The sequence below is a fragment of the Pteropus medius genome, unplaced genomic scaffold (genome assembly GCF_902729225.1).
Source record: "Pteropus medius unplaced genomic scaffold, Ma_sr-lr_union100, whole genome shotgun sequence".
NCBI lineage: Eukaryota > Metazoa > Chordata > Mammalia > Chiroptera > Pteropodidae > Pteropus > Pteropus medius.
The window spans coordinates 1,708,165-1,733,472 of record NW_024356335.1 but is presented as its reverse complement, the minus strand read 5'-3'; the positions used below and the strand labels follow the sequence as shown (position 1 = coordinate 1,733,472).

Genomic DNA, 25,308 nt, shown 5'->3' with positions numbered 1-25,308 from the left:
ATAGAGATTTACTTCTAGCTCCCATGTTCGATACAAATCATCTGCAGTTCTGAGGCTCCATTAGATGTGTTTTACGCTGTGCTACAGGCTGAGGAGCAGCCCTGTCTTGGTCTTAGGTCAGAGGGAAAGTGAAAACACTGACCCACGTAATATTTTTAAAAATCTTCTCAGACCTGGTGTAGATAATTTACAATTGTATATCATTTGCCAAGGCAGGTTCTGTGGCCAGTCCCAGTGTTGGGACGGTAGGGGAGTATTTGTCTCTGAGGGATGTATCATAGTTATCAGGCTCAAGGACAGGGATGTCTAATTTCACCTATAGGGAGGGAACAGAGTAGTTGCGAACAATACCTCCTGCACGTTTACTTCCAGATTCCCTAGAGCAGTGTTTTCCAAGTGCTGAATTCTCAGCCGAAGATAAACGTTTAGAAGTTATCAGTATATAAGTGAGAATGAATAAGATCACCTGGGAAGATGGAAGAGGATGCTAGATACCACGAGAGAGGTCTCTACAAAGGAGACCAAGGATGAGCTGTCAGAGGTAGTAGCGGAAGCATAGGAGAGAGTGTGCCCCCCACATTATAACTTTTTCAAAAAAGAAACCCTGAATGCAGATGTTTTAAATTTATCCAGCTCGTACCATCACAAGACTTAGTTTTCAAATAGCGTAAGAGATTTAAAATTAATGTATGTGTATTTGTTCTTGCAGGGATTTGCCACAATATGGGCAGAAGCAGTGGCAGTCCTATTTTGGAAGAACTTTTGATGTTTACACCAAACTCTGGAAGTTCCAGCAGCAGCATCGGTAAAGGAATTCTTTAATTAAGGGAGAGCGACGGTCCGTTTTACGTTAGTCAGTTTTGGCCTTTATTACTTTTTATTTCTTGGTGCATGCTAATAAATTTTATCTTCATGACCCAAATGAAAACAAATTGATTTTTTCTTATTTATTTAAGGCTTTAAAATGTAATGTTCTTATCTGATTTTTAAAGACAATGTTATATCTGAAATGGTTCTGATTAATTCTATTATAGATTGGCTGATTCATGGTTTCAGTTCTGAAGTCAGTATTGTTTATTGGCCAAGGCTATTTGGAAGGGGGCGGGAGTTGCTTGTAATTTTCATGAACATAACTCAAAGTTTCTTTTTATATTGTAACTTACTTTAAATAGACATTTAATAAATGCTTTTTGAATTTAATTGAATGAGTCTTTTGAAATTTCATGAAAAATTCATGAATTTGAATTCATGAATTTAAAATTTCATGCTGAATTGGGTGGTATTTTATCCTATTAAATTTACTGATTTGGTTATTTTTGAAATTTATAGTCTCTTATTTCTATTTTCTTATTTCCTATGTAAAACAGACAAGTCTTGGATAATCGGTATGGCTTGAAGCGGTGGCAAATAGGGGAAATTGCTTCTAAGATTGGGCAGCTATACTACCATTATTAGTAAGTGAATTGCATATGGGAAAAATAAAGCATTGTCCTGATTTAAACATAGCATGCAAAAGTATGCATAATATACTTCCGTGGTAGGTGGGAAAACTGAGAAGTTACAAATGAAACCCTAACAGTTCAGATCATATTGATCAAGACAGCATTAGGACCTTTCATAATGAAAGCAACATTATTTGCTTCGAAAGTTCACCGTCCAAGAGTTCATTTGGTCAGATTTATTTATAACTTATATGAGTATGATCTTGGTTTTAGAGAAATGAATTTATAGTTCTTAATGGCTTTCCATAAATTTCGATACTATACGGAGACAAATCATAACTTATGTGCTTGAAAGAATGGTTTTCAGAAGGATACTTTAAAACTCATACTTGTAGGATATGTCTAAAAAGTTAATTGAAGTAGATAAGGATACTTCTGATTGTATCTTTAGAGCAGTAACATCTATATAGTCCCACCCTGAGTCAAGAAGAGAACTTTTAGAAATTTAAATCTCATTATCATGAAGTAATATCAGGTATACCGGTAAAAAGGCTCGGACCATTTGTAATTTAATAAGCTGGAAGATTCCTTCCTCTTCCTGTCTTCTGTCATACCACCCCAAATTCTCACCATTAAAAGCACCCTCTTGGGTAGAATATTTTCCTAAGAAGTCCCTTGCAAAACTAGAAATGTTAAACAACCTAATTCATCAGCATCCTCAGAAGATTAATACGGGCTAGTCCCATTTCGGAGTCCTGAAAAATCTAAGGAAACGAACCAAAGGATAAGTGACTGTGTATGCACTTGTCCTGTGTAGACAGATTTAACTGAGTGGAAAACTATGGAGAGTCTGTTTTAAGAAAGAGAATAATATGTACTTGGGATTGCCATCCAAAAAGGCTTGGGAGCAGTGGGGAGGTATTTTTTTTATTATCATTATTATTATTTTTACACATTTTAAGAGTGATTATGAATATTGCCTTGCTGATTCAAATTTAGGACAGCCATTCTCTTCCTCTCATGTGGAGGAATAGAGGAATAATGAAACAAGTATTTATCATGGTAAAGAGTTTGAAATACTGTCACATTTAAAGATATTTTTTTCTTACAGCCTACGCACATCTGAGACCAGCTATCTGAATGAGGCTTTCTCCTTCTATTCTGCAATCAGACAGAGATCGTATTATTCTCAAGTCAATAAAGAGGACAGGTATGCACCTATGTTTTCAAAGAGAGGGAAATCAAACACTAAAAACTTTTAGTTTGTGTGAAAATTATGCAGAACAGCACACATCTGTTGATAACTTTTATTCATTTCATGGACTTTATGCAGTGCCTGCTATGTACCAGGCCTTCTTAAGCATACCGAGGTATGTTCCCTAATAGTAATAAATGTTATAGATGTTGTAACAGGTGGCACAATACCAGGGTACAGTCAGAGCACAAAAGAGGGATGGATGATGTCTGTATGAGAGATTGGGGTCACACAAAGTTTCATTGAAAAGAAAACTCCAGTGACGTTTAGCTGATAACCTTGGTTCTTTTTAGCCTGTGTGTTCTTATTTCATATACATTCAGAATGCTGTTGACAGCTGTCGTGTAGGAATGAAGAAAAGGTGCTAATACTGTTTGATTTTTCTTTATAAACCCAATACTGTTGTGCCGTGGTATACTTCCACTGTTAGGGAAAAAAACCCTGTAGAATTTATTCATTATCAATATAACCTATCGAGTACTTACAATATATCTGGCAGTGTGGTAGATGCTTGGAGTCGAGAAGAAAAAGAAAAGAAAGTGTACAGGTTTGCTCTTTTCCATTATTATCTTCTCATGGGAGTCACAGCCATATTTGGGGTACAGGTAGATGGTGATGTTATCCGTTCCAGATGAGACAAGAATTGTAGGAGCAGCCAGGACTCTGCTGGAGAATCTTTATTGCCAGCATTCCAAGAATCGTTGGAAGAGAACGTTCAGGCCTAGAAGATTTGAATGTTCTCTCTAGCCCCAGAAACACAACTCACAGTTGTTACGTCGTGAAAAGTTTATATCCTCTTAGCGATAGAAGGAAACATAGTTTTGGCTTGTTTTTCTGGAGAACACTTTGTGGTTGGCTGTCAGAAGCTTTCCAGCTAACGGGAACATTTTTTCAAAAGGCTCGCTCTTGTCAGTCCCCTTCACACGCTAGCAAATCTTGTTCAGACTTGTCAAGAGGCGTTAGCTTGATGCAGTGAGTTATGTAGATGCTGAATTATTTTCCCTTAGTCTTTTTGCCATCACTTTACTTCATTCTTCTGTTAGAAGGAGCATCAATTACTATTCATTCAGCTCTTCTTATGGTTTGCCTGAGATGTATTCACTACAGGTATGTTTCCTTCAACTCTACTCGCCGCCCCGCCGCTTTTTTTTTTGGCATTCGTGTTGTACTATATGTCTGAATTCTTGGTGAGATAAATTGTGTATCTAAAACCATGCAAAAGGGCTAAGGCTATGTGACATTTTATCAGTATGAAAAGTAAATATAATACGAAGAACTATTTTAAGCGATCATAAAATACTTGTATAATTCACTTTTCTAATTTGCCAAAAGGAAAATTGGCCTTAGGCCCTTTGGCTTAAAACCCAATAATCAGATTTGTGAAATTTTCTATCCTAATAGCAAATACTAAATATGAATTGTTTTCCTGTGCTGCCTCCTAGAGCAGGGCCAGGGCAGAGGTAGGCTTATTTGGGATCAAGACAACAAAATCTTTTGCCCTAAAGACACTAAATTAGAATCCAAGGACCATCCAGTGTGCAAAATCTTCACCTTGTTCTCTGGAAGGACTTTGTTCAGTTGGTAGGTTGTTCGCTTCTTAGTTCACATAGGGCAAGGGGGCCAGTCAAGGCAGCAGTTGGCCACAACTCCTAAAATCAGCAGCCAGGAGATGAAAACTAAGTAAGAAAGTGTTCCAGTATTTCACAGTTGCTTTAAAAGGCAAAAATCTCTCTTCAAAGGGGCAAGTTCTCTCTGCACTGTCTCAGTGCCTAAGGATTGTGTCAAAGCCAGGAGGAATGGTACATTCCAGCCATTACCAAGGTGACTGTTATTAAGCATAGACAGCTCTCCGAATGTTTCATCCCACGGGCCTGTCCAGTTTAACAGAGGAGATGTCACCACATAATCACTTGTCCTAGGACCTGCAAACCTTAGCTGTTGTAAATGGCTGAAGCTGACCCTGGTCAGTTAGATATGCAGAAGGTGAAGTTTCTGGGCACACAGAGGATGCGGGGAGATGCTGCGTTAGCCCCCTGGGAAAACAGTTTCTCAGGCAAACGTGTAGAGTCAATGCCTTCTGAGCAGTGGGCCTGGCAGGATGGTCAGAGCTGCAGTCCAAGTGCCAGAAGAACTTTGTCAAGGGAGTCATGACGCGTGCTCTAGCGTCGACAGCACTGAAGTTTTGTTATAGTGGGAAACGAGCATCCAAAGTCGAAGATTCACGTGGGTACTTGCTAGTAGCGGTATTTATGTGGAAGATTTGACCTGGACCTTTCCCGTGAGGCTCACAGGAGGGCCTTTCCTTCTGCAGTTCGATGTGGAGTCAGGCATAGGCTGTAGGCTATGGGTTTGGGGTTTCAGGCTGGACTGGGGCAGCCTCTTGTGGGCGAGGAGGGAGCCATGACTTACTATTTCTGTGCTTTGCTGCATTCCAACACAGTGGTTTCCAAAACAACGCATCCACCACTTCTGTATGTTTATTTAATACAGGGTTTGGCAAATTATGGCCCATTTTTGTGCTGCATGGTAGCTTAGAACCATTTTTATAGTTTTAAAGGGTTATGGAAAAAGAAAAGATAAATATGCTACAGACACTGTAAGTGGCCTGCAGAGCTAAAAATGTTTACTGTCTGGCCATGTAAAGAGACTTTGCCAATCTCTGGTTCAACATATGTTTGTATAATCTATACATAGTTGTATAATCTATGATATAGAGTCATAGAACCTATTTTATATTTTATGAAAAATTAAAGAATTGTCTTGTTGATATTTCAGGTGTGAATGGACATCCTCCAAATTTTCTTTCTATTTTGAATTCCACTTCTGACAATGTGGTAGGATAGGTAATCTAAAATACTACCTCCAAAATACCTAGAAATTCTGGGTAAGATAGATCGACCATCCCTTTCAATGGACAGGTTAGCCGTCAAGAAACTAAGAAGAATTTCCAATTCGTTAGCCTGATGACCAGTGCTGTGGCAGACCACCTTTCGAGGGCTGGTTGTTTTAGTGATGTAAAAGAGCTAATAAGGATTCCTTCAGGAAGAGGAAAGTGGAAACTAGAAGGAAGGGGTGATAAACAAGGATTGGTGAGAAAAAATTATCCCTTTGTTTCCTAAAAAGGCACAGGCTTCATAAGATAATCATTGTAATAATGGCTAATTGAGGCTAGTAAGATAAAATGGGGCCAAATCCTAAATAACTATAACATGAAAGAAGAAAAAGCTCTAAACCCTACTGATAATATTCATTTATTGTTCAGAAGAAGCTTAGAGTAAGTAGTTTGCTTATTAAAATATTAAGAAAAATATTTTAAAAGAACACGAGACTGTGTAACTTCAACACAGGTAGAAGAAGGTGAGGAAACTGAATAATAAAAGTATCATTATCACGATAAAAGGTGGGAAAATAATATATGCTAAAAAAAGTATAATTAGCACAAAATAATAAAGTAGAAACAAGTCCAAGTGCATTGGTAATCATAGTATATGAAAGTGACATATAAACTTCCTAGGTAAAAGTCAGAGATTATCAGTATGCCTTTTCTTAAAAAAATCCAGTTTTTCTTAAATCCAGCAAAATACACTGTTTATAGGAGACCCTCCAGAGATAAAATGTACACAGAAAAAGAGAAATGAGACAGATACTAAGAGGAAGAAATTCTGCAATGTTTATGTGTACATTTATATTTAAGGGAGAAAGTTATTACTAGGGATAGAGGTTTACTTCATAATGATAAAAGGAACAACTCCAGAAAACATAAAATTTCTACACTTGTGAATACTCAATTATGTAGCATTATAGTAAAGCAAAAAGTAGCATATTTTCATGGAGAAATTGATAAGTTATCTAATATACATGGAAATTTTTAATACACCATGTTTAACAAATTATATGTCAAGAAGATGAAAAATTATAAGATGATTTGAATAACATAATTAAAAATTTGTTCCAGTGTGCATAAAGCTCCACACAGCAATAAGCGAATGCACATTATTTTCACACTTATATGAAAATTTGTGAAATTTATGTGAAATTGACTTATACTTGCCACAAAACAGATTTCATTATTTCAAGTATATGTTATCTAACTGTGGTGCCATTCCATTAAAAATTAAGAATGTAACAAAATCAACAAATTTGTCAGTTAGTAGACACATTTCTAAATAACTCATGATTAAAGTAGAATTTTTTAAAATTTATTATGAAGAGTGTCAAACATATACAAACAATACTGCTCTAAGGTTATTATATTTGTAATGTAGGATGCGGAAAGCAGGAAGTGGAAATTGGAAGTGTCAGGTTTGAATTGATAAGGGATAAATATAAAGGTCAGGTATGAAAAGGTGCAATATCGATTGTAAATAGCCTTTAATAAGTATCGCGAACTGCCACTCCTCGCGATACTAATAGAAGCCAAAACGTTATAAAATGGTACACTAAAATACATTAGATTAACTGAAAAGAAAGCAAAAAAGGAGCAATAGAGGAACACAAACACAGAATAGGAAAATGGAAAACAAATAGCAAAGTGGGCACAGACCCAGCCAAAGCACCTATGAGATTAGATGTAAATGGTTGGGGACCTGAGTGTATGAGGCAGAGATGATCAAAGTGGATAAAAAAAAGCAAGATGTAAAAAAACGGTGAGACCTAACCATATGCTGTCTACAAAAGATATGTTAAAGAGACACAGGTACTTGATAGTAGAGAGATAGAAAAAGATAAGGCATAAAAATAAACACTAAGCATAAGAAAACTGGCTGTATTATATTAATATCAGAACAATAAGATTTCAAAAACAATGTTCTTCCTGGAACTCTTTTCACCTTGTCTTTTTCTGTGTGTTGTCTCCTACTCTTTCTTACAGTCTTAAACGTTACTCTCCCTAGGAAGCCTTCTCTCAACATCTAGTGTCTGATAGCATCTTTAGTCTCTCCTATCAATATATTTATTCCACTGGGTTTTAAGTATTTATCTGTCTCCTCTACATTTGAAATACTTTGTAAGATCTGTGAACGAGAGACTGTGTCTATCATTTTTTTTAAATCACTCTATTTCTAGCATCTAACATAGTGCCCGATACATCTAAGTTTTCAATAGATATTTGTTGAATGAATGAATTATGGATGAACAATGTAATGAATCAGTAAGAAATGTGTTAAAAGACTATAGGTTATATGCAGAAATGTTTATAACTGCAGAATAGGATCAAACAAGTATAAAAGGTATAGGAAAGTTAGAAAAATCAAAAAGCATGTTTTCTTTTGTAATCTAATGAATATTTTCCCATTTATCTACAATAGGCCTGAGTTGGTGGTTAAGAAGCTACGATACTATGCAAGATTTATAGTCGTCTGTCTTCTTCTCAACAAAATGGACGTCGTAAAGGATCTGGTGAAGGTAAATGTACTTTAAAATAATTTAAATCCTAACCTCTAATTGTATATGGCTAATGTTTTTTAACAATAGATTTAAGGTTAAAATAATTTGGGGTATATCTAAATCACTACAACATTCAAAGTATGGTAGCCTCCAACAAGGGTAATGATAAAAAAAATTTTCCATCTCTTCTTATTGCAAGCACACACTAATCAGAGATAACTCTCTTGGATTCTGTGCTTGTGTCCCTTCAGCGTGTTCTGCATTTCACCGCTCATCAATGGACGGTTAGGAAATGCAAACAAAACTTAACATATTTAGTTTAAGAGAAAATAATTGAAATGGTAGGGCAAGAAAAAGTGTACAATGTTTTACAAAGGGATTGTGAATGTGTTTTGGTTTTTTCATCCATTTAGTATGTCAGCATCACTCTGTCCTTCATTAACTCTGGTAATTAAGAGTTAACAGCATTCGAGTTCCACTTAATATCTGTACAGATTTCATTAATATCTGTGCTGATTTTAGAATGTACTCCATTCTGGCTGCACCCTGTACTCAGTTCATGGTTTCAGTGGCACACTTCTTAATTTTGGTTCTCAAATATACTACTTTTGATAAGTCCTCTTCTGTCTTCCTCCACTCCCACTTACTATTAAGACTGTTCCCCCTTCCAAAAAAGAAGTATGATGTAAATCCAAAGAAAATTAACTAGACCGTATTCATTTTTTTAATGTTAAAAATTTGAGGTTTTACCATCAAGAGTTTTCTATTCATAAATTCATTGCCAGAAGAGATGACATACTGCCATTTTGACAACATGGATGGGCCTCGAGATCATCATGCTAAGTGAAATAAGACAGACAGAAAAAAGTTGGAAAATCACATGATTTCACTTATATGTGGGATATAAACCTAAAAGCAACAAATGAACAGGGCAAACAGAGACTCATGGATGTGGACTATAGATTGTAGTTACCTGGTAGCGGGAGGGGATAGATAGCATAAAAGGGGTCAAATATGTGGTGACAGAAAGAAATCTAACTATGGGAGGTGAACACACAGTGTAAATATATATATATATATATATATATGTATGTATGTATGTATGTGTATATATATATATATATATATATATATATATATATATATACATATGCCTTACTGTTAAAATGTACAGCTGAAACTTACCAGATTTCGTTAACCAATGTCACCATAAAAAATTAATTAATTTTAAAAAATAAAAAATAAATAAATTCATTGCCAATGTGGCACTGAGTAGGTATGGGTCGCCCTGGGTCTGTGAAGATCTTACTGATGTGTATCATTCTGGAGTTTTTGATTTTGAAATAAATCCATGTAGTTTTCATTCTTCGTTTTTGGTTGTAATCAGGACTGTATATTGATAATAAAGTTCTTAACTATGTGGTACAATATAGCCATCTGTTTTTATGGGGGTTTTTATTCCCTATAATCATTTTCTTTGTGATACCTTAAAATCAGGAATTGTCTGATGAAATTGAAGATTATACTCACCGCTTTAATACTGAAGATCAAGTGGAATGGAACCTGGTGCTTCAAGAAGTGGCCGCTTTCATCGAGGTCAGTGCCTGACAAGGAAGGTTGTCATAAATAAGTATGGATAGATACATGTCCGTGTGATAGATATTTTTACTGTTTTTAGGTGTCAAGAAGGAGGAATAACTTACTATACTGACATTTCGTCTGGGCCATCACTACTTACTGCTTTTCTTCTATAGGCGGACCCCGTCATGGTACTGAATGATGACAACACCATTGTCATCACATCTAATCGCCTTGCCGAAACAGGAGCTCCACTGCTGGAACAGGGCATGATTGTGGGGCAGTTGTCCCTGGCCGACGCACTCATTATTGGTAATTGTAACAACCAGGTAAAGAATCGTGCAGGCATTATGCTTAAAATCCACTTTGAAAAATAGTGCTTTTGATTATTACAGAACTATTATTTCCTTGTAAATAGCCTAACATCCATCCATGAGGAAATGGTTAATTAAACTCTGCCTTGTCTATATATGGACTATATTACAGACATTTAAATAGTCGAGAAAGAATTTTTAATCACAGAGGAAGATACTCATGGTACTTGAAAATAAACTTGTTACGGAACTATGAATCAGAATTATATATGTTAAAGTGTCTATATACATATATGCACAGGAAAAAGACTAGGAATAAATTCACCAATATCATAAAAGGTTTATCTCTGAATAGCAGAATTGTAGGTGACTTTAATTTTCTTTTTACAACTTTCTAAATCTGTATATTACATCTATAATCAGGCAAAAAGGAGAGGAGGGATTATGTTTAAGTACATTTGTCAAAAGCAAATTTCAAATATTTTTTCATAAGAGAGTAGTCCCATGATGATGATTTAATGTACTAGAAATGCAACTTACTAGAAATTATGGGATATTGGAAGAGTCACCAGCGAATACATTTTTCTGTATACATTATTTGTACAAGTTCCCTTAACGTCTATTATTTCTGTTATTGTTAACTCTTCTAGTACTGCTCCAATTTTGACTCTTACAAACATTAATTTGCAAATTTCTGAATTAAAACATCTTAAATAAAACATTGCTAACCTGAAGTTTTATAGAAGTGTGATTCAAAATTGAAAAGGATACAGTCTTAATCACCGTATAGTGCCAAAGTATAATGAGGTTGTAAAATATGGGCCATGGCCACATACATCAATCAGCTTGACTGTTTGCCAAAAGTTAACACGTTTTATAGGACCTGATACAGTTCTCTGTGTTTTCATGACTACTTTTATTTGTTTTTAAAAACACCTGAGGAAATCGATGGGTTGATAGAAGTGTGGAGAGAGAGATGTGTGATAAAGCAAATACAGAAAAACATTAATGTTACAGGATCTAGATGTCTATATAATTCTTTCAGTGTTCTGTCTTGAAATTTCTCATAATAAAATGCTGGAAAATAAAAACTAAAGAAATAAAAATAAAGTAAAACACTGGACAATAAAATATCCAATGTCATTAAGTACACATCAAGGTCAAGAGTAATAATAAGATTAAAGACGTCTGGGTCTGCGTACTGCGTTAATAATCAGGTTTGTTTTCCTTGCAGGTTAAGTTCAGTGAGCTAACCGTGGACATGTTCCGGATGTTACAAGCCCTGGAAAGGGAGCCAATGAATTTAGCCTCCCAGATGAACAAGCCAGGAATGCAGGTATCATCTTCCGACACTTGCAGTTTTGGTAACACTTTCGCTGCTTCTGCTCCATGTGGAATGCTATTATTCAATGCTGTTATTCAACAAATGCTGAGGGCAAATAATGAACTGTCTTGACGAGACACAGGAGAAGTAAATAAGCACGATAATAGTAACATTGAGGAAAAAAGATATTTGATAAGAGAGGGTTGTAAAAGTTGGCATTGATGATTCACCTGTCAAATACAGCCTGTATGTGTATTGTTTTCTGTGTGTCAATACAGGAATCAGCCGACAAGCCGACCAGGCGGGAAAACCCCCACAAGTATCTGCTCTACAAACCCACCTTCAGCCAACTATACACATTCTTAGCAGCATCTTTTAAGGTATATTATGATCCAGTACGTTTTACTTTATGGGGAAAGTGCGCCCTAAGTGGAATCTAAGAGTCACTCTTCTCTTTAAATATTTGAGTCAAGAATTTAGGTCACATGCGAAATTAAAACTGCTTTCCAAATATCCTAATGGGAGCTATTTTCAGAATGGAAATTGCTTATGATGCTATGAATCTTCCTTCCCATTAGTTAATGAGACTGTTGCTTAATTCCTTCCCTCAGATTTTTATTGCTAAACTGCTGTAGGAATAAGAGTCAATGCAGAACAAAAGAAAAAAAGGAGCAGGTTGCGTAGGCCTGTTATATATTCAGGCAGCTCAGGGAAACATTTTGGTCATTGAAAGAGCTTGAAAAGTAACGAATTCCTTGCAAGGTTTATATAGAGAAAGGCACAGAATGGGAGTATGTCTTTTAGACCTATAGTCAGGATCTTTACATCTCTCTGTTTCAAGTTTTTCAGAGAACATACTCTAAATGATGTGGTTTTTAAAGCAGAGAATATCTTAAAAACTTTTGGCAATAGTTATAGATCATAGATTAATAGTTATAGATCATAGATTAATAATTTGCTGCGTCGATAGTTAAAAGTTGGAACCAGCAAGAGTGACTCTTCCCATAGAGAAAACAGTAATATGTTAAATTAGGTTTTTGTTTTCCCCACAACTTCAGAATGTCATGAGCTTTAAATAAAACTGTTTTCCCCGTTTGTTGTTTTGTATATGTGATTTTTTTCAATTTCAGGAGCTGCCTGCCAATAGCGTGCTTCTGATTTACCTGTCAGCCACTGGCGTTTTCCCCACAGGTCGTTCTGATAGTGAAGGTACAATAAAGGAATGCTCCTTGTTGTAAGCAGGGCTTGAATTCTCTTTATTTTCTACAAGACGATGGCCCACAGCCCGCAGACCATCTCAAGCTTTTTAGAGAGGCTTCCAAATTTGAAACCTGATCTATTTGTTGAATAGGCAGTCCTATAGATAACCCAGTCTATTGTATTTGCTGAAATTTATACATTGAAGCCCACAAATCATCAGCAAATTCATGTACTAACTCAATCTCAGATTTGCCAAAATCACAGACATACACACGCATACATATACATATATATATATGTGTGTGTGTATATGTATATATATATATGTATATATGGAATAATGAAGCCTAATGATCTACTTAACATCATTGAATTTTTCTGAGCCTTTAGTGCATTAGCAAATCCGGTCAGGGTTTTGTGGTGGCTGAAAGTCTTTGTAGAAATCAGTACACTTTTGTAACTGTGAAAGTTCAAGTCCTTGTCATGGGTATTTTCTGTCCTTTCTTCGGTTTTTATGGATTCAACCTGTAGAATATTGGGATGCTGTTTCAGAATAAAAACCTAAAACTGTCCAGAATATATGAAATTGGTCCCAATAGGTGAGTAACTGGGATATAAATTAGGCAATTAAATCTTTGTCTGGACAAAAAAAAAATTTCTTAACATCCTTAACATTTTCCTCCTCATCTGTTTGTTGAAATTTGCATTCCTTTATACAATGCATGTCCCTGCCATCTTCCTTGCATGACCTGCAGATCCTCTTTAAGTGTTAAAATCAAACAAAACAAAACAAAATGAATCTCGAAGTCTTTTCATTGCAGTGATTTTTTAAGTGATAAAATATAACACAACATTAAAAGTGATGTGAAATCAGACTACTTCAATTTTTTCGTAGTAAAGTTAATAATTTTATTTACAAATACCATATGGACCTCTTGTTTTACTTTTTTCAAAGTACAGTAGTACTGCAATAGGTATTAACTGAATTGTCCTTTCAGAGATTATTTCTAACATGTTACCGTTGCTGCTCCATTTAGACAAGAATTTAACTGATATGACCAGTGGGAAAAGGCTAACTTCCAAACTGGAACTACAGTAATTGATATAACAGTGATCATAATGGATTTTTTTACACACTGAAATTTGGCAATTTTTTTCTTAAAAATAAAGTTTTTGTCAGTGAGAATTTTCAAGTTTCATTCCAGATTTTTCCTAAATTTTACAATTAGTGGCTCACTTAATATTTATACTTAAGAAATTACTAGTGTCTAATCACTATGTTGTACACCTGAAACTGATATGATATGGTATGTCAACTCTGAAAAAGATTTTAATTAAAAAAAAATTATTAGACCTTTGTTCTCCAATTTCTTAAGTACTTTTGTTAAACCGGAGACTTTAATTTTGTTTGAAATGTAACGATCATTTTGAGCATCCCAGATCTCTGTCCCTTTTATTACCCAGAATAATGGGATGCAGTAGATTCTTGTTTTGTTTCTCATTATATTCTGTTTGAAGAACTGATGAATAATTAAATGATTTTTTTTTTAATGTTGAAAACAGGCAACATGCTGAAATCATTTAAAGACTGCATTAAACGAGAATGTTAAATTTTAAAATAATTGAAATGTTTCACGGTTATCTTCCACTTGTATCAATAAGAGAGTCACACAATACCTTTGTGTTTGAACGTCAAATCAATGTTACTCTCCGATTGAAGTCTAGGGTTCTTTCCTTTGTTTTCACAGGTCCGTATGATTTTGGAGGGGTACTTACTAATAGTAACCGAGATATTATAAACGGAGATGCCATCCACAAACGAAATCAGTCCCACAAGGAAATGCACTGGTAAGTATTCTAGTGTCTCCGCCTATTATAAAAAGTATAGATCTCTCTTATAAAATACTAAGTGAAATGGGGACTTTTTCTAGTACTAGAAATATTTTCTCAGGCTACTTAACACTTATTTGGATTCCAGCAATATTAGTCTCTGACTATCTCAGGAATTTTAGAATTTTTGGCTGATTTTTTTTTCTTTTAATTTCGTTGAGTATCCATTATGTGTCAGGCACTATTCAATTACTGGAGCCATGTCATTGAACAAAATTACATTTAAGCTGGATGAGACTAAATGTATACATAGGTAAATGTTAGGACGTGATACATAACACATTCACTGGTTAGGCCACTATTGGCTCTAAAATTTCTGGTTTTAAAGGAAACCACAATCTGGTTTTAAAGGAAACCACACTTGTTTGAAACTGCATTTCTAATAGCAGTTTACATAACACTGTTAACTTTATATTAAAGAATGGGGAAGGGAGGGCAAAGAGGGAGACATTTCAAATTATGTACATAATAGCTAACAGTCCCCCAAGCCATATGTTGGCGTTGTCATTGACTTTAGTTGTAAATGAAACTTGTATTTGAAATATGTTGAGGTTTGATGCTATTGCTTGTTGACACATCGTTTTATATATTTGTAATTATGTTTACATCAATATTTATACGTAAACACACACACTGCCTACTAAGCTGTGGATAGAACATGCACATCGAACAGTGACCATCTTAAGCAATGCCTCTCCAATGCGTGTAACTGGACTTAAGCCTTTGGGGCCAGTATGTCTCCTGTGGGCCAGTGAGTCTATATGTTTAAGAAGCGCCCAGCTGATTCTGATGCAGATGTCCAGAGGAAACATAAAGAATAGTAAAAGGGGAGCCCCTGTTACTGTCTGCAATATTAAGAATGTAGCTTGACATATTAAAAATCTTTAAAATGGATATAGATTTTGAAAGACTCATTGAAATACAAATCTGGTTGTGTTATTATAACTTTGTTTTCAAAACATGTTTTAAAAGAGGCTTTTAAATCCTAAACAAATACCCAAATGCTGCTGCCTTCTTTGATTTTTAGGTTGTATGTTTAGTCCATCTTTGAATATATAGACTTCTCTTTGGCTCAAATATTCTTGAATAATAACCATCTCTGAATTTTTTTTCCAGTCAAAACTTGTTAACTTGTCTATTCTGATCAATACAGTCGTTTTTTGTCTTTTGCTTAATTAATCTTTGTCTCTCAGTGCTACAATAGAAAGGAGACACGAGCAGACCAAACTGAAGAATAAAGATTCTAAGATTTAGCTGATAGAGTTGTTCAGTTATTTATTGTCATCGCTGTTGTTTCCCCAGCCTCCATCCCGGAGACCTCTATCCCTTCACAAGGAAGCCCCTGTTCATCATCGTGGATTCATCCAATAGCGTTGCCTATAAGGTGAGTTCCGTGAGCACTATTGTTCTTTATGTTATGGCACCCCCCGAGGTAACCAGTCTTAACATGTGCCTTTTTATTTTGCTTTATTTTATTTAATTTTACACAGTTTGTATTTAGTCTTTCTTTTCTTTTGAGGTTGTGCATGCTAGTCAGGATCTGGTGCTATGAATAGAAACAAGAAGAAAACGCATGAATGGACACTCAGTGGAAAATAATAAATCCTCCTGCAGGAAAAAAAATTTCAAGATTTCCAAGATCTCTGGTGGAAGGTTTATTTTTGTTATATAACTCAGAATAATTTTCTCTTATAGAGGTAGAAGTGTGTCGGCAAATTTTGTTTTCTAGTTTTTAGACTTTTTCCCCTTTCACACACTGAGGTGCTGTAATTTAAGTGAAATTTCTATTCCATGTTATATACCATTACAGTCATTGACTATCAACATACATTGTTTTAGATGCACTTATTTTTTTAAAATTTGTGACAGTAAGTAAAAAATATGGCCCTCGATGCTGAAATAAATAATAGGGATCTCACTTGAAGATCCTTTGTTTTATATTTTGCTTTTGAAGCAGTGTTTTTCAATGATTGTATAAAGAATGCCAGCAGCAAAACACTTTAAAGTAGGATATTAGAATTCAAACTATAATAATTTACAGGAAAGTAAAAAACAGAATTTTTGGAGTCCTTCGTACGTGGTTGGAATATTTCATTAGTGAACAATATGTTCAGAAATATGCTGGGATCTGCATATGAAAACTGCCAATTAAAACTTTCTGTTGTGAGTGTTTGTATAATTAGATGGAGAAGCAGGCCTTGGTAGGTTTATTTCAGGAGAGGAATGGGAATATCTGGTGGCCAAGAGGGCTGACCCCAAGCATGTTTTCCCTCAAATTTTCATGTTTAGTTTCTGAATTCCAAGAGCATCCAACGTACTCCAAAGTTTTCAGCATATTTCCCACTATTTTGTCAAGTTTAACATTACGATTTTGATCTTTAGGAAAATTAGCCGTATGCCTTCTTAAATCATGTGTGTATTATTGTTGCTTTTAACCTTTTTGAGGGGGTGGGAGGTTGCCGAAGGAAAAGTTTTATTGATGATCTCATTTAAACTTAATAATACCAGAAGAGCCGAGGCATTTGTATCTTCACGGAATTCAAAAGAAGCATTCCGTGTCTTTGTAAATGGAAAGGAATCATTTGCTACAGTTTAACGATGTGATAGAATATGTCGATACACCAGATCGGGTGTATTGCTTAATAAGCTCCAGCATGCATTTAGAGTATTTTAGTAATTTCTCTCAATTTAATGGACATTATTTGATACCACCTTTTATAATCTCAAGAATATCTTTCATCATATGTCCTTGCTATGTCCAGAGTGCTTTTTGAATGTAGAATGAGCATTGAATGCTGCTTTTCAAAACACCACTGTGCGTACTTGGAAATGTATTTTACTTGATTACGTATCATGATTTAATTCTAGATTTTAAGATTCTGAACCCCAAGATAACAGTGGAATAATAGAAAGGGGGATTTTTTGTTTGCTTGCTTGCTTTTGATGGTACATGCGGTTATCAGTCCTCTAAAAAATTAAATTATCCAGTATATAGTGATCTTCAGAAATGGGGATCTTCAGAAATGGGGCGCCCATATGCAGTAGGCAGGTCAGAGAATGGCACAGACCAATTTGGTCTTTTTAAAAATTAGTACAATTTAATGCCTCTACGTCACGTGCAGTTCTCTGTTAACATATGAAAGCGTCTGATGTTTACTTTTCCCACAAAGCATGTGTAAAAAGTTTTAAACTACCATTTTATAAGCTTCTAATGAAAAGGGAGACCTAGATGACATATATTATTTCTTTGTTGTCTGCTTTGCTATGTTTCATACATGTTTTATGAACATATATGTGTTTTCTAAATACTTTTTCATAGCAACACATTCATGTATATTTCTTCATTTAAATTGTGCGTTTTTATTTTTATGAAAGTAACTCATACATATAGTAAAGGTGTAGTTCTCAACTCTTTCTATACATCAGAAACATTCAGAACCCTTTTCAAAACCACTTGTACCAGGGGCCCCAACTCTCGTGATTCTGATTTGCTCGACCTGGTGGGAGGTGGGGTCAGGAGTCAGTGTAATTGCAGTGTGTTGTCAAGTTCCACCAGGTGTTACTAAAAACAGCCGTTTCCTGCTCTCTATTTCTACCTCTATTTGCCTCTTCCCAGAGGCCACCACTTACATCTTTTTTAGCTGATTATTTTGGCATTTAACCACCATTTTTCTAAATAACATGCTGGTATTGGTATTTATTGATTTTTCAGTTTTAGGCATTATGTATTGCTATCCCATTATAAAAGAAAAATTTAGCTCTATTCTTCCTAGCCCCAACTCACATTTATTCCTTTTCATCCTTTTATCCACACTGTAGACTTATATCATAATTTAGATTCATTGACTATTTAGTGCTTATATTATTACGACTATAAAATGCTTTTAACAGCTATGCCACATAGTCAACTTTTTCTTTCCTATGCGACTTTCTACTTTTCCTGGAGCAAATAATTGTCTATTTATTATTCCTTTTTTTTTCTGAACTTATCACTAATTCAACCCAAATCTCCTCACTGATTGTCTGAAGCTTCTTTCAGATTGTTCAGATGCATTAGTCTTAATTTTATCTTCGTGATCGGTTATCGCTTACAGCCTCTAAACTGGTGCGCTTCACATACGCTGCACAGCTGTCATCCCAGAATCTCTTTTCATTGTTCTAGGGATTCTTCATGTCTCTTCCAAACTGGACCCCGTTTCCTTGAGTCCTGTGTCTTCCTCTTGGACACTTGACACTCTCGTTTTGGTGCAGCGTTTCCTATAGTAGCTTCCTGAGAAAGGGTGGAGATGAAGTAAAACATTTGGGGTCTTGCACTTCTGCGAGTCTTTAATTTACCTTCATACTTTAATGATGGTTTTAACATAGATTAGAAATTTCTCTTCAGAATTTGTGAGGCTTTGCCACCTTGCATTCTGGCTTCCATCGTTTCTTAAGAAGTACAAAGCATTCTAACCCTAGATTATTTTTTCAGTCTCTAGGACCTTATAGGATCTCTCTTTGTCCCCAGTGTTTGTCACCTTTTTAACAGCATGTCAGCATGTCAGTTTTAGAGGATCTGAGTGACAAGCATGGCCCATGTTGTGGCTCTCACATTTCCACTAGGAAACAGGCAAGCGGAAATGGCCTTATCTGTAGTAACATAAGTATTAGTGGGAGTTTAAAAAAAAAAAAAACCCTCAGTCACTTCGAACACTTATTTTAGTTCTGCTTTCTTTTCTTTGGAAGAAAAAATTTTGAGTGCTTAAATAATGATGACAGAGCTGGATCCCTGCCAGTGAACATGACTTACATATTTGTTAGAACAGTCATATTTATCTCAACAGCCTCATCCTACTTGACTGATGGCTGCAGGCTGTGGTAGTCTCTTAAGGCATTCACCCTCATACCAAGATTACGTCAGAGCTGTGGTGCCACTCAGCCTCACTCATTTTGTTTCTTTCTTGCTACTTTGAAAGACGTTGGCATTCTGCAGTTACCCTGTGATATGTCTAGGTTTTGTTTCTTTGTAGTTAACCTACTGGGACTGGTTAGACTGCTTGCATTGGTAGGTTGCAGTGTTTCATTATTGCCGGGAAATTCTCAGCCATTGTCCCCTCAAATATTGGCTGTGTCTCAGCTTCCCTCTCATCCTCTTCTGGTTCTCTGATTTTTATATATATCATTTTCACTGTCTTCCACATCGCTTGACCTCTCTTTTATTATTTTTCATCCTTTTGTTTCTCTTGTTGAGAGATGGATAATTTCTTCTCATCTGTCTTTCAATTCATAAATTCTTTCTTCAGCTGTGACTGACTTGCCATTTTAAACCCATTTATTGAATTTTATATTGGTTGTGGTACTTTTCATTTCTAGAAGTTCTAGTTGGTTCTTTTTCAAATAATTCATCGCTCTTTTTATAGTTGCTTATTTTCTATTTTCGCGTATATTCTTTATTTCTTTAAATTTAATAATCTGATAATTCTTATACCTAAATCTGCCTTTGCTGCTTAAAGACAGAAACCCTTTGCTACTTTTGTATCCTTGTACACTTGATTATCTTTGACTAGTTTCTTTTCATTATCCTTACAATTATTTATGGGAAATGCACTGAGCCCTAGAATGAAGGTCCTTTCATCCAGGGAGGGTCTGCATATGGATACCTGGAGGCACTCCCATTGGGGGACTCTGTTTGGGGGATTACTTAGGTGATATGAATACGGGCTTCAAATATGCAAGAAGACTGGCTTAGAGTTACAGCCCTCAGGAACTGCTTTGTTTTGTGTGTTTGTCTCTGCTCAGCCCCAAGAAAATGTTCCTTGCAGTCAGTCCCCTGTGCAGTCCTCGTGGAGGGAAGGGAAGTGTGAAGTTTGGTTTTGGTTCATCCTTACACTAAGTGTGTAGCCCTGGGATTCTAATTTAACAGGGCTGGCTTTCTGTTAGACTCCCATTTTAGGCAAACCCTGAGCTCTGACTTCTGTCCCCTTCTCCAGAGAAGGCCTTTAAAACCTAAATTCAGGTTGCTCAGTTGTCTCAGGGCAAATGAGATCCTGTGTCAAATGATCTTGTTTTCCCAGTCTGGGCTCCTGCTTCTTCCTCCCCAATCTGACCTCATCTTTTCTGTGCCCCTGGGCTCCAACCTTGTTCCGCTTTCTTTCTGGCTACAGCTTACTGCCTTGATGCCCTCATGTAGTTTCATGACTTTAATTACTATTTCTATGTTGACAGTTTCTGAATCTGTGTCTCCAGCCCAGACCTCTCTCTGTTACTCCAGACTCCAATATAATCTAGCTGCTCCATATCTCTAATCAGTCATTTAAATAGCGATCTCAAACTTAACATGCCCAAGACGGAATTCCAAGGCTTCTTCCACCTCTCTCTTTCCCCATATCAGTTAACTACCATTATGCTTTTATAGTCAGTCTCCCCAGCTCACATCCTTGGTTTCATATTTGACTCCTCCTTCCCTCACACCCCACATTCGTTTCAGGAAATCCTCTTGGCTCTAACGAATGTATCCAGAATCTTACCACTTCCACTTCCGTCACTCTGGGCGCTGCCTCCATTGTCTGTCCCCTGACTCATCACAGTAGTGTCCTAACCAGTCTCCGCCCCTCTGCCCTCGTGCCCCTGCAGAGTGTGTCTGGACGTCAGATAGTGTCACTGCTCTACTCAGAATCTCCAAAGGCTCCTCTTCTCAGAACTCAGAGTAAAAGACTTTGTTTTTCCCACCTCACACACCTCCTCCCTCCCCTCGAGTGTGTCTCTGCTCTCTCTTGCTGGTCTCCCTGTTACTCAGCCCTCTTCAGTCACACTGACGTTGCTGTTCCTCAGATGAACCTGGCGGTTTTCTGCTAGGATCTTTGTGTTCTGGTCCTCCTGCCTTGAATCTTCTTCCAAAGACACCCGCATTATTCTTGTGTTTCATCACCTGAAGCCTCTTCATAGAGTCTTCCATAATTGCCCTCTTGAAAATTATATGTCGTCTCCCTAGCACTCTTTATCCACCTTTCTTCATTTTTCTTAACCGTAACAGTTAGCTTCTATATCGTGCTATGTGCTGCTCTAAGCACTTTACAAATATTAACACATTTAATCGTCACACAACGCAATGTGTCACCTTTATTCCCATTTCACTAATAAGACCAATGCACAGAAAAGATAAGTAATTTGCCCAAGGTCACATATACTGAATTGAGATTTAAACACAGTCTGTAAAGCCTGTGCGGTTAACAGTACTCTGTGCTGTTTTCCAGTGTGTAGCACTTGTTACTTCTTTTAACGTCTTTATTTTTTTTACTGTGGGTCTCTATCTGCCACCTCCACCCTCATCTAAATGTCAGCTCCAGGAAGACAGGGTTTTGTTTTTTTTTTTTTAATCTATTCTGTTTACTGCTGTATTCCTAGCACCTAGAACAGTGTCTAGTCCATAGGTTTGATGAGTATTTGTTGAAGAAAAAAGATCTTTAAAAAAGACATGTGTACTGTTTTAAAGTTGTAAGACTGTTTAAAGTCTCAGATAATTCCTGGAAGAGAAAATCTAATGGCCATAAGAGGAAGTCTGAAAAGCCCAGTGACAGGATATGAAATAGAGGAACATGATCATGGTTAATCTCCTCTTTCCCACAGAAAAGGTTCTAGTCCTTTTGAGTTCACCAAAAATATTTTTAAACTTTTAGGATCAAATACACAATTCCAGAGCAATGAAAAAGATTGGACTGTCCAAGCCATCCTATAGCAATTTGACCACAAGACTCATATGACCTTGAAAATGTGCTTGGCCTTTTCTAAGCCTCTTTCCTTCTCTGTAAGATAGGTTGGCAACACTGATTTTACAAGATTGTTAAGATTACAGGGCAGGTAGGATCTAAGCAGCCTGGGATAGTCCTTGGAAAGTAGTTAGCACTCAGTAAGTGATAAGAATTATTGTGATAACACTATTTCAAGATAAAAAGAGCATAAAGAAAACACCACCTCAGATTAGTTTATCATTATGGATTAGAAAACATTTGATAAAATACTGGTAAATAGCCCTGTTAATAGAATAATATACCAAAAGAGTTTTTCTGAATTATGCATGAAGGTTAAGTATATGAAAATAAATTAGTATTGTATACTATGTCAATAGGATAAATAAGAAAAATCACATGCGTTTCTCAATGGTCATTTTGTAGAATCTAATAACATTTAGTACCTGTTCTTAATGAGGAAAAAAAATTAGCATATGATGAAGAACTTCTATATTAAATAGCCAACTCTATACTTAGAGTGAGAAACATTTTAAAATATTCTTAATTAAAATGAGCAAGAAAAAGAGAATGCCTTCATTATCATTGTGATTAATGTTGTTTTAGTCCTGACCAGAATTTTGTAATGTTCCCGAAATAATAAAAAATGCTATTCAGACTAGTAAAAGGTATAAATACTGGAAAGAAAGAAAAGTCATTAATTATAGATATGATTTCACATTTAGAAAATCCAAAGGAATTGCGGAAAGACTATTAATATGAATACAAATTCAATGAAGTAGATATGGGATGACTATACAAAAATCAATAGCAATCAAGTATGAGCAATAACAAGTTAAAATTTCTTCAATATATATTCCATTTACATACAATTGCCATAATTTTTCTTACATATAATAACACCGAATTCATATAATCTACATATGGGGGCAATTATAAGACAATCCCCAAAACTTGCAAATAAAGAAAATAAGATTAATCTATGGTAGTTAAACTATAAAATTAATCACTAAATGAGTTAAAACAGTGACATGAAGCATCCTTAAAGAAACTATTTCCTAGATGTAAAATTTAAATATAAGCTAATAGAAGGGAGTTGGGGGTCCCCAAGATCACCCCCAGGTTCAGGGGTTCACTAGGAGGACTCACAGATCTAAGCATAGAGTCATACTCACCACTAAGATCGAGTACAGGAAAAGGACACAGAACAAAATCAGCAAAGGAAAAAGGCACACGGGATGAAGTCCAGGGAAAAGCAAGCGCAAACTTCCAAGAGTCCTCTCTGGGGGAAGTCACACAGGACGTACTTAACCCCCCAGCAACAAGGAGACAACCCCAGTGACATGTCCACCAGGGAAGCTCACCGGGGACTCAGTGCCTAGCGTGTTTCCTGGGGACTGATCATGTAGGCACCCTGTGCCTGGCACATATCAAAATGCCATTCCCCCAGGAGGAAAGCAGGCGTTCAGCATAAACCATCTCGTGTGCACGGTCTGAGGAAAGCGAGCCACTCTTATCAGTTCTGCTAATGGTGGGGACTAGCCCAAATTTAAGTTCCCAGAAGCCAGCCAAGGGCCACCCTTGTAAGCAGGCCTTTCAAAGGATAGCAGTCAGGCTTGTTACGCTAACTTTTTTTACACAGTATTTAAAAAAAAAAATTAAGAGAACAGCGGTGTTCTTTTTAGCACTATCCAAGAGCGAGAGCGTCATGGCCGCCATCGACCCAGAAGGCCATCTCTGCGGTGTGGAAGAGTGCCCAAGCCGCCTTACCTGAAGAATGACCCTTAATGTCATTCAGCTGGCTCCCTTTGTTTTCATTACAAGCAATTTCTAATTTATTTTAATTATTTAATTTTCTTTGTATTGGTATTATGTTCACAAAATCAAAACGCGTTATCATAAATCTTTCTCCCTCTCAGTCCCAGTTCACTCAATTACTATCTCTCCCTGTAGGTAATCGCTGTTGTCTGTTTCTTATTTATCTTTCTAGAAAAAAATTTTAAATGCACATAAAAGCCAAAACTAGTACATAGTCTTTAGTCTTCTTTGCTTTATAAGTGCCAGTAACATGCTATACACAACTGTTCTGTATCTTTTTTCACTACTAAGACGTGTTGGAGATCTATCCATATTCGTTCATAAAGAACTTGGTTCTTTTTTATAGCTGTGTAGTATTCCATTATATGGTTGTGCCATAATTTATTCTACCAGTCTCTTACTTCTGGTCATCGACTGCTTCTAGTCCTTTACTATTACTAACAATGCTGCAAGGAATAACTTAGGCCTTGTGTTATTTAACAGGTTTTAAGAGTACATCAGTAGGTTACGTTCCCAGCTGTGAAATTGCCATGTTAATGGAATATGCATTTGAATTTAATAGACACTGCCAAATTGTCTTCTAAAAAATTTATACTAAGTTATATTCCTACCCATCTACATGTGTTTGTTTCCCCGTGATTTTGCCAATAGTGTATATTCTCAAATTTAGAAATTTTACTAAACTAATAGGCTAAAAAGTGATAATTTAGTGTAGTTTTGATTTTATTATTATCAATAAGGTTGAACATCTTTTCATGTATTTGAACCACTTGTATTCTCTTTTCTATGAATTCTCTGTTCTCTTTTACTCATTTTTCTATTGGGTCAGCAGTCTTTTTCTTATGGATTTGAGAAGCTCTTTCTATATTAAGGTGATTAATCCTTTGTAATAGGAATTGTAGATATATCCCCCAGTGTTCATCATTTGGCTTTTGATTTAGTTTATGCTATATTTTGCTATGCCCAAGATTTTTATGTTTATATTTTTATCTTAATAGTTAGGAAAATCTTTTAGCTTACAAAAATAATCCTTATTTTCTTATATTTTCTTTCGGCACTTTTATTGTTTAATTTTTTACATTTAAATCTTTGATATATTTGGAATTTTTCCTAGTGCATGGTGTGAAGTATGGAACCACCTTTTTTTCTACACGTCTATCCAGTTTTTCCACCAATTTGAACTGTCACTTTTCTCATATATACGCAAGTCCTATCTGTTTTCAGGTCTAATTCTGGACACGTTATTCTCTTCCGTTGGTCTTCTGTCTACTCTTATGCCAGGCTTAAAGTATGTTTTAATATTTCATGAGTCATGTTCCCCCTCTTCGCTCTCCTTTTTTAGAGGTTTCCTGGCTAATCTACTTTTTCCATATGAACT

General features: G+C 36.0%; 1 protein-coding gene across 3 annotated transcripts in view; it reads left to right on the top strand.

Moving 5' to 3' along the window:
- The window catches only part of SCAI (suppressor of cancer cell invasion), a 111,965-nt gene that overhangs the window by 67,570 nt on the left and 19,087 nt on the right, over positions 1-25,308 (top strand). For all 3 annotated transcript variants that reach the window (XR_005652532.1, XM_039861700.1, XM_039861701.1), the window contains 11 exons: positions 710-805; positions 1,368-1,454; positions 2,554-2,652; positions 8,004-8,100; positions 9,580-9,678; positions 9,837-9,989; positions 11,209-11,310; positions 11,577-11,678; positions 12,429-12,507; positions 14,247-14,346; positions 15,691-15,772. Coding sequence is in view for 2 of the 3 variants with exons in the window: in XM_039861700.1 (XP_039717634.1) it covers positions 710-805; positions 1,368-1,454; positions 2,554-2,652; positions 8,004-8,100; positions 9,580-9,678; positions 9,837-9,989; positions 11,209-11,310; positions 11,577-11,678; positions 12,429-12,507; positions 14,247-14,346; positions 15,691-15,772 (1,096 nt within the window). In the remaining variant the exon portion in view is untranslated. The remainder of the gene's footprint in view (positions 1-709; positions 806-1,367; positions 1,455-2,553; positions 2,653-8,003; positions 8,101-9,579; positions 9,679-9,836; positions 9,990-11,208; positions 11,311-11,576; positions 11,679-12,428; positions 12,508-14,246; positions 14,347-15,690; positions 15,773-25,308) is intronic.